Below are 9,718 nucleotides of genomic sequence, written 5' to 3' on the forward strand. Positions count from 1 at the left end.
GTTTACATGGTCATCCCAAATTGCTCTTTTTGACATTGGATTGAGTGGAAAAGCCACAATCCCTGTTTCTGGGAGTTTCTGAATCGGTTGCAAAAAAAGAATAAACCTGATTTAGCTATTTCTTGTTATGGGTACAGAATTAAACCTATGCATTTATTTCTCATTTCACTGTAAAATAATGCAGAGCAGACAGCAACTGCAGAAAATAGTCTGTGAAACAAGGGCCAACATTTGTTTTATTTATAGGAGTTATTACCTTCACCTGAACTGAAGTGCCTTTCAGTTACACCTTAAAGTATTTTTCCCTTTACCTGTGAGTCAGATCTGTTGTTGAGAGCTCTCTTAGCCACGGACTCCTGTAGTGCTCTCTCAGGAGGAATGAAACATCTCCATCATGTGGTCAACTGTGAAAAATCAGAACTTTTTTTTTTTTTCCCTAAAAAACATCTAAAGGCAGGTGGTGGAAGGGTATTGGCCTTCCCACAGCTGCCTTGCCCCCTCTGGCCCTGGCCGTGGGCAGGCTCGCCCATCTGTCCACCCTTAAACACAAGGAATTTCCATCTTCTCTTTGGATGAGGCATAGATACAGAAACACAATCTGGAAAAAGACTGAATAGAACATGCTTACGTATAAAGCCCTACCCCACAGTGTCTGTTCAGAGTAATTAGGAAATATTGATTTTCCCCTTTCTATTATTTTTTGCCAAGCCCAACCACACAGCTACTGCATCCCTCAAATTAATTACAAACAAGAAATCAACCCTAAAGTGTAAACTGATTCTGAGTACAGGGAAATTGTTAGTCATAAATTGCCAGTCGGTTTCAAGTAAAAGAAGATGACAAAATACCTTACTGTGCCTGCCTCATTATGCAACTGAGGTCAATTTTAACAAGTGCCTTAGATGTCCTTTTATCCTGTTTTAAGATGCTGTAAGTGTTCTGTTTTGTAGAAATTCAGTCAATGGTCAGACACCTTCTTTTCTCACCAGCAGCAGATATAAGAACCTAAGTTAAATTTGTAAGTAAGTCTTTCTTTTACCAGTCAGGGTTAATTAAAGTAGAGAATAAGGAGATGTGACTCAGTATGCTATTGAGGACAACAGTAATTCAAGGACTAAGTAATTCAGGCCTTTTTTTTCCACATCTTCTTCTGGACAGCCTTAGATATGGCAGTATAATCTAATGCAGCACTTGCTTGAAGCCTGTACCATGCTATTATCCTACCACGCTTCTTTTTGCTGTTCCTCTTCAGAGTATCCCTCGTATCCTCCCTCCTTATCAACACCAAACTCTGCATTGCAAGCTGAGTTTCTTTCTTCCATACCCCTCTATGTGACCAAGTGTTTTTAACAGGGAACTAAGCAGGAAATTTTGTCTTTAATATGTTTTTATAGCGGAGGTTTTGGTTAGCTCTATCTTAAATGAGACATTAGGAACCATAGCAAGTGTCTTGCTAACACCATATTTATGTATGTCAAGCTTTTCTCAATTCAGCAAAATACACTTCACTCTGGGCAAGCGAGTGACACGATCACATTGTTCCCCTTCTATCTCAGATCAGTGCCTTGAGGCTCTGCAAGCAGAGACCTGGCTGCCCCACCACATCCATGCTAATGCTGGAATAGCAGCACATTGATAAAAATGTAGAAAATCCACTTTGCCTTCCCAATTACAACATTCTTCCTTCTGGAAAGCTAATGACAGACTTCGCTCCAACACTACCATTTTTCAACAGACTTTGAACCATCTCTCTCAGCTTGCTAGATATCACATATTGCACAGACCTGCTGTTTTGCTATGCTGTAAGTATTTTACTACCAGACAGGGATTCATGTTTTTTTGTTCTTTTCTTTTTTCAGAGGCGTGCAGCTGACAATCTGAGAAGACATCATCAATACCAGGTACAGGCCCATGTTTATTTTTTGAGAAATTATTTTTCTATGCCTCCAAAAGTTCAAGATGGAAAAAAAGGAAGAATTTAATGAGAAAGCAGGAAAAAAAAAATTAAAAAAGAAAGGAAAAAAACACAAAATGCATACTCATTTCATCCTCAGCAAATGAGCATAGTATTTTTGGTGTTCAAACAACAGCATTTGAGAAGTAGGGTTGTCTACTTTTTGGGATGCAAAAGGATATTTCCTAGAGCAATAATATATTAACAAGTATTTTGCCCACTGTAATATGGATTGCCTTTAGAAAAGCAAGCACATAGTCCCACCTCCCTCCTGGGTTTCATCAGGATCATATGTGCACCTCACTGACATGCTCCACCAGAACCTGCTCTACATCTCTCCAGTTCTGGTCCCCCATAGATAACTTCCTGTCCCTTAATAACCCCTCTACCTAGATCACCTTAAGCTGTTCTTCTCCATCCTTCCTGCTTCAGCCTCTGATTTTTTGAGATTATTGTAGCACAAGGAATAATTTTCAGATTTGTTTTCAATTTTTGTTGTGTTAAAAGGGCTGCAAGTCAAACAAGATGTGGGCTGTACAATTATAGGTTTGGTAATTAATGGATTCCATATGGGAAATGACTAGGTAAACTAGGACTTTTCCAACCTGAAAAAGAGACAGCTGTGGGAAATACAACAGGGATCTATAAAATCATGGGAAAGGTGAACACAGAGCAGCTGTTCATCATCTATCCGCAAACTGAATACCAGACACATATTGGGCTGCATTAGTAAGGCTGTAGGTAGCGTTTTGAGGGAAGTGATTATTCTCCTCCAGCCCACACTTGTAAGACTCTATCATCTGGAGCAGTGTGTCCTGTTTTGGGCCCCCCACTACAAGAGAGATGTTAACAAACTGGAAGGGATCCAGTAAAGGGCCACCAGGATGGTTAGAGGCCTGACATAAAAGGAGAAGCTTGGATTTCAGCCTGGAGTAGGTTAAGGGGGATCTAATTGCTGTCATCAATAACATAGTGGGTGGTTAGAGAGAAGGAGGAGATAGATTTTTCTTGGAGGTGCACAGCAAAAGAACATGAGTTAATGGACACAAGTTGTAGGAAGAGAAATTCTGTAAGGAAAATCATCATCACAGTGAGGGTAGTAAAGAACTGGAAAAAGTTGCTCAGGGAGGCTGCAACATCTTCACCCTTCAACATATTCAGCACTTGACTGGACATGGCCCTGAGCTAGATCAGCCAGCCTCCAGGCATCCCTTCCAACCTAAATAATTTTAGGATCCTTAGAAAGCAACAATGGAAACTATCAGAAAGCAAGTTAAAAATAAACAAAACCACAGATGGAATATTATTCCAGCTATACTGTGGAATTCATTGGCAGAGGATTTGTGGATGCTGACAGTTTACATGAGTTCAAAACACATAGGAAAACCTGTCACAGCGCATTAAACCTAGAGCTATCATTTCTGATTCAGAAATTCTCCAAATCTCACATTGCAGGAGGCTTGGGAGAGTATAGCTGGAAATAACATTATACAATTGCGCTAGACTTACACTCCTCATGAGGCATCAGCAACTGCTCACTGTCATGTTACCAGCATGAGACACACCTTTGGTGAAACCCAATACAACCATTCTCAGGATAATTAATATCACCACTTTCCACTGAAAAGCAGAACAAATTTTCAGCCAGATCTAAAGTTTATACATTTTTTTGTCATGTTCCTAAAGCACAAAGCAGTCCAAGCAGGCCCAGTGAGTGTAGGTTTAGTAACTAATACCAAGAAAGCTAACACGGTATTTTATATTTTTAGGAAGTTATGAGAAATCTGGTTAAGAGATATGTTGCAGCAATGATAAGAGATGCCAAAACTGAGGAAGGACTGACAGAAGAAAATTTTAAGGTATGTGATAATTTATATATTTATAGGTGTTTTAGTAAGATATTATAAGCCTGGGAAGCATGTTTTTCAAAATCTCCAGTTGGTCAGGTAGCATATAACTTGCTTTCTAGAGCAGTGTCTGTGTCCTGATGGACCACACACAGATAGTATTGTACATGGACTCCAGCAAGTCTCCTTCTTTCTTTAGATGGAGTTTTATTAGCTAGTTTGAATTGTGCCCATGTAAGAGGACACCAAAGTGGGATTAAGTGTGTATAATAACATATTTGCTAAAGCAAGATGCAAATAATTTCAGCACCTTAGGAAATAGAACTTTTCTGCTATAGAGTGCTGTTGTTCATTTATTTGTGTACAGAACACCTTTTATATGACTTAAAAGATGGAAAACTTAAATAAGCAGTCAAATATTAAAATCCTTTGACACAGATGAAGTGAACAGGGCCATATATATTATAATGCTTACATCCATCAATGTGTATTTCTAGCATCAAACATTTTTGTTACTATTGGCACCTCAAACTCCAAACATTCAAAATGATATTCATCTGCCTTAGCTTACACATGCAGAAGATACAGCCAGAACCTGAGTTAACTGATTCATTATTGCTTCATTTAGATCATCTTGAGTGCTATCACATGGCACATACAGGACAACCAGGTGAACAGGCCCAGTCAGCATGGGTTTATGAAAGGCACATCCTGCTTGACTAACCTGATCTCCTTCTATGACCAGGTGACCCACTTAGTGGATGAGGGGAAGGCTGTGGATGTTGTCTACCTGGACTTTAGTAAAGCCTTTGACAGTTTCCCATAGCATTCTCCTGGGGAAACTGGCTGCTCATGGCTTGGACGGGCATACGCTTCACTGGGTAAAAAACTGGCTGGATGGACTGGCCCAAAGAGTTGTGAATGGAGTCAAATCCAGTTGGCGGCTGGTCACAAGTGGTGTTCCCCAGGGCTCAATATTGGGGCCGGTTCTGTTTAATATCTTTATCAATGATCTGGACGAGGGGATTGAGTGCACCCTCAGTAAGTTTGCAGGCAACACCAAGTTGGGTGGGAGTGTTGATCTGCTGGAGGGTAGAAAGGCTCTACAGAGGGATCTGGACAAGCTGGATCGATGGGCCAACGCCAATTGCATGACGTTCAACAAGGCCAGGTGCCGGGTCCTGCACTTGGGTCACAACAACCCTATGCAACGCTACAGGCTTGGGGAAGAGTGGCGGGAAAGCTGCCCGACAGAAAAGGACCTGTGGGTGTTCGTTGACAGCCGGCTGAATATGAGCCAGCAGTGTGCCCAGGTGGCCAAGAAGGCCAATAGCATCCTGGCTTATATCAGAAATAGTGTGGCCAGCAGGACTTGTGAAGTGCTTGTCCCCCTGTACTTGGCACTGGTGAGGCTGCACCTTGAATACTGTGTTCAATGTTGGGCCCCTCACTTCAGGAAAGACATTGAGGTGCTGGAGCGTGTCCAAAGAAGAGCAACGAAGCTGGTGAAGGGTCTAGAGCGCAAGTCTTCTGAGGAGCAGCTGAGGGAAGTAGGGTTGTTTAGCCTGGAGAAAAGGAGGCTGAGGGGAGACTTTATTGCTCTCTACAACTCCCTGAAAGGAAGATGTAGTAAGGTGGGGGTCAGTCTCTTCTCTGAAGTAACAGGTGACAGGACGAGAGGAAATGGCCTCAAGTTGTGCCAAGGGAGGTTTAGATTGGATATTAGGAAAAATTTCTTCACCAAAAGGGTTATCAAGCATTGGAACAGGCTTCCCAGGGAAGTGGTGGAGTCCTCATCCCTGGAGGTTTTTAAAAGATGTGTAGACGTGGTGCTTAGGGACATGGTTTAGTGGTGGACTTGGCAGTGTTGGGTTAACGGTTGGACTTGATGATCTTAAAGGTCTTTTCTGTCCCAAATGATTCTATGATTCTGTGATTATCCCTGTAGAGAAAATGAAGAGAAATAGGGACCTCCTGAAGGCGAGGTGCCTTCTCCTGTGACAGGCCTTTAGGAGACAGAGGTTGCACTGGCTGAAAGCAGCCTGCAATGATTAGCTCTGACTCAGCTGCCAGCTGTCAAACATTTGGTGGAAATGCATGAAGTCCTACCTGCACTGCTGCTCACAGGGAAGCGTGCACACATGTGTATGTCTTGCGCGTGCATGTGTCCCCATGTGTGCGTGTGCAAGGGATGGTGTTAAGGGCTGATGAAAATGCTGTTATTATGATGGGATACTACTGTCTAGCAGATTGGCTGTAGGTCTTCATGCTCCTTCCACCACCACTGTCAGTGATTTCTATGAGTAGTCTAGGCTAAGGCACATTTCCTCTGACGTTTCCTCTGATAAAATTGCCAATCACTTTTCTGTCTCACCTGGAAAATCCATTAGACAGCCTGCAAAGCACCTTGAAGATGCCAGGTATTATCCAGATGGTGAAGTTTATTACTGATCCCTAGCATAAGCCTTTTTTTTTCTTTTTTTAATTACAAGAGGAAAAGTCAAATTAGCTTTCATGATCTGATGTTTCATCTTTCATCCTAATTTTTAGGAGTTAAAACAAGATATTTCCAGCTTTCGTTTTGAAGTCCTGGGTTTGTTAAAAGGAAGCAAGCTGTCTAATTTGCAAACTGCAAAGATGAACAAAGATGCTGCATCTCTGTCAGAAAATGAAGAAAACAGTGATAGTGAAGGAAACAAGAAAGGAAAGAAAAAGACCTTCAGCCTTTTTGACATAACAACGATGATTCACCCAAGATCAGCCACTATTGCCTCTGAAGCACATAATGTAAGCAACGGCTCAGCAATGATGGTGTCAGAGTCCACTAAGGAGAAACAAAAGCGTGTGAATTTTGTAACAGACATAAAAAATTTTGGGTTATTTCACAGACGATCAAAAACAAACTCTGTGGAGCAAAGTACAAATAAAATATACACCGTTTCTGAAGAAGTTTCCCGTCAACAGGCAGAAGAACAATGTGAGGAAACTGCTGAACTGGAAGAGGGAGAACTGACCATGAACTGTGAATTAAACATCCAAAGTCCTGATGAAAAATGCGTGTTAGCTGAGTCACAAAATAATGGCAACTCTTCAGATTCACAGGAAGAGGGAAGTATTTGTGCTTCAGAAATGGAGAAAATGGAGTTACAGAACTCAGAACCAGCCACACCGCAGGATCATCTGGACAAGAATTTGGACATTAGCATTGACTGTGATGGGAAACAGGAAACAATTGATCAGGGTGATTATGTGATAACAAGGTTGTGATGCTTACAGCAGGAAGCATTTACAAATATATATATTTTGCATAGTGCTTTTGGGGGGGAATGTTTTAAGAATTATATTAGCAAATGCAGAATTACACTTTATAGTACTCAACTGTGGCACATGATCTTGTAACATAGTAGTCAACAGAAAGATAATACGGGAACCTTCTGTTTTGTAGCCTGCTTTAGCTTTCACAATTTGTTTTACATTTTTTAATAAATGGAAGCATCTTGTATTCTTGTACTGTTGCAATAACCCACAGAAACTTTTTAGCTATCTTTTTCAATTACAACAAATGCAATTTCTCTCATATGATAGTTGACTCCTATGATAAATATTTTTCTATGCAAATAAAAGTAGCTTAAGAGACTTGTAAGCCTTTATTTAACTTTGTAGGTTCTTAAAAGGTTCTGGGCACCATAATAATCATAAGTGACTCCTGTCAGCATAATTCATGTCAAGCTATTAGAATAATTTATTTAAATTGCTAGAAACTTGATTTGTTTCAAAAGCTATACACAATCAAAAGATAAAGTATATTCTTTTATTTATTGAATGAATATGAATACCTGTAAATTATGAAAGATCAGTCTGTTTGATTATTTAATTGCAGCTTCTCCCTCCCAGCAAGAGGATTATCACTGTCCTGATACCATTGTTAGAAATGCATTTGCAGGATTTGAAGACTGTAAAAAAATGATTCTTATAGTAAAGGAAATATCTGTGGCTTGCTAAAAACTGATGATGGATTGCTCCCTGGAAATGTGTAATCACAACACCTACTGCTTCTTTAACCATTTATTTTTCCAAATGTGGACAACCTATGCACTTTAATATTCAACTGCTTATTAGCTTTTGCCTTCACGATACACTCACGTTTGCTAAGACACAGATACTTTAGGAATAAACAAACATACAATGATTCCCTGAGTACTTGGAAAAATATGGCAATTTGTTGAGACATTTTTAAAGGCAAGCCTTAAGAGAGTTTCTTTGACAATTTCAGAGTTTGGGGGAACCTGATTGGAGGTTTTATAAAAAATACTTAGACATTTAAATGTATAAAGAAAACCTAATAGTATTTTTCATAATTGATGAGTGACTTATTGTCTTAGTCAAAAACAGTATTTTTTAAATTAAACAGTCTGTTTCTTTTTAATCAGTGACTGGTGTCCTACATTATTAAAAATGTAATTTTACAACTGACCTAAGAATGACCACCCTCGAATTCTCAGGACCATCCTTCTCCTCCCTTGGAAACACATGAATATACCACATGAGTGTGGTCATTTCATTCTTAATTTCCCTAGCCCTGCCATGATAGATTTTGTAGTTCATATTAGCCTGTATTAAGGAACCTCCAGAGGCACAGAGTACACTTACATTCCAGATAGAATCCATCACATGTAACTCCCACCGTGTAGGACCTGACCAAAAGCCATATCATTCTGGATCTAAACTATCCTGGTACTGAACTGAATTTTGAAAATCCAGATAAACCCCTCTCATCTCTATACTTCTAGGTGGGTTTTCCAGCTCTACTTCACACATCTGCTACTCTCTCTGAGCTCACATATTGAAAGTTTCCTTCCTGCACATCTATCTGTGCCATGGCAGCTAGGAGTGAATTAGTTGAACCAAAATGGAACATATGAGGAGTAATTGGAAAATAGTTTGTATAGCTTTGCAACAATGTGTGCAAACCACATTTGATTGATAAGATATGGTTGATTTCCATCTTGGCCTCTTGACTTCTCTGTGGAACCCCTCTCCTTCACGTCTCTCTCCTTGTCCACCTTTAGATTGTGAGCTCCTCGGGGCAGGGCCTGTAGCTTTTCTGTTTGGAAAGCACCTGAGTTATTACAAGCATAACAAGAAATAAATAATAATAATAATGGTGTAATACCTTCATATCATTTTTACTAGGTCAACTCTTTTAGAGAGTTCTCTTTTCTACTGTAACATGTGTGCTAAGAATGACATAAAGCCAATGTGTCACATGTTGTTACAAAATTCTCTATATCCCAGTTAACAGTCCTTCTCCACCACTGGTTTCACCTTCTCATTCTTCATCATGGTTTGTAACATTTTGGAGTCCTACGCTTACTTCCCTTTCACTAACCAAATTCAAAACAAACAGTCCTTGGTCCAAAGAGCTTTCAGTGCATTCCAGCCATGCATTTTCATTCTAGACAAAACGTGCCTGAGCAGGGTATTTATAATACCACCAGCACCATTATCAGAACAAGTTAACCGCCACAGGTCTAAGAGCTCTGCATATTATTCTGCTATCATAAGAACCTGTTTCTCCCCCCAGCAGGGCAAAAACACAGGACAGTTAACCTGAAACATCAGCCATGCCGTCACATCATGACCCCCCTGTGCTGGGAGTCAGTCTAAGTCTTGGAGTAGATACAAGATAGAAAAGCAAAGACAGCACAAGTGGGCAAGATACTTAGGCACAGGACCATGACATTGTATTGCATAGCAATAGGTGGTCAGTCTTTTGCTGTCTTTTTTCTTTCTTTCACAACCAAATATTGAAATGAAGGTCTATTAAATAAAGCTGACTTCAAATCAACATTTGCTCTATTTTTATGTGATTCTTAGGCATCGAAGCCTGACACCAATAAGGACCTGATCCCGTTCC

The 9,718-nt window shown here is 40.2% G+C and overlaps 1 protein-coding gene across 2 annotated transcripts in view; it reads left to right on the forward strand.

Moving 5' to 3' along the window:
• The window catches only part of TRPC4 (transient receptor potential cation channel subfamily C member 4), a 162,983-nt gene extending 154,100 nt beyond the window's left edge, over positions 1–8,883 (forward strand). For both annotated transcript variants that reach the window (XM_087756602.1, XM_087756603.1), the window contains 3 exons: positions 1,860–1,901; positions 3,724–3,813; positions 6,352–8,883. In XM_087756602.1, coding sequence (XP_087612728.1) covers positions 1,860–1,901; positions 3,724–3,813; positions 6,352–7,068 — 849 coding nt within the window. In that variant the 3' untranslated portion in view covers positions 7,069–8,883. The remainder of the gene's footprint in view (positions 1–1,859; positions 1,902–3,723; positions 3,814–6,351) is intronic.
• Positions 8,884–9,718: the final 835 nt, after the last annotated feature.

Source organism: Nipponia nippon, unplaced genomic scaffold, assembly GCF_047370975.1.
Source record: "Nipponia nippon isolate SJK-2023a ecotype South Korea unplaced genomic scaffold, ASM4737097v1 scaffold_2, whole genome shotgun sequence".
Classification (NCBI taxonomy): Eukaryota; Metazoa; Chordata; class Aves; order Pelecaniformes; family Threskiornithidae; genus Nipponia; species Nipponia nippon.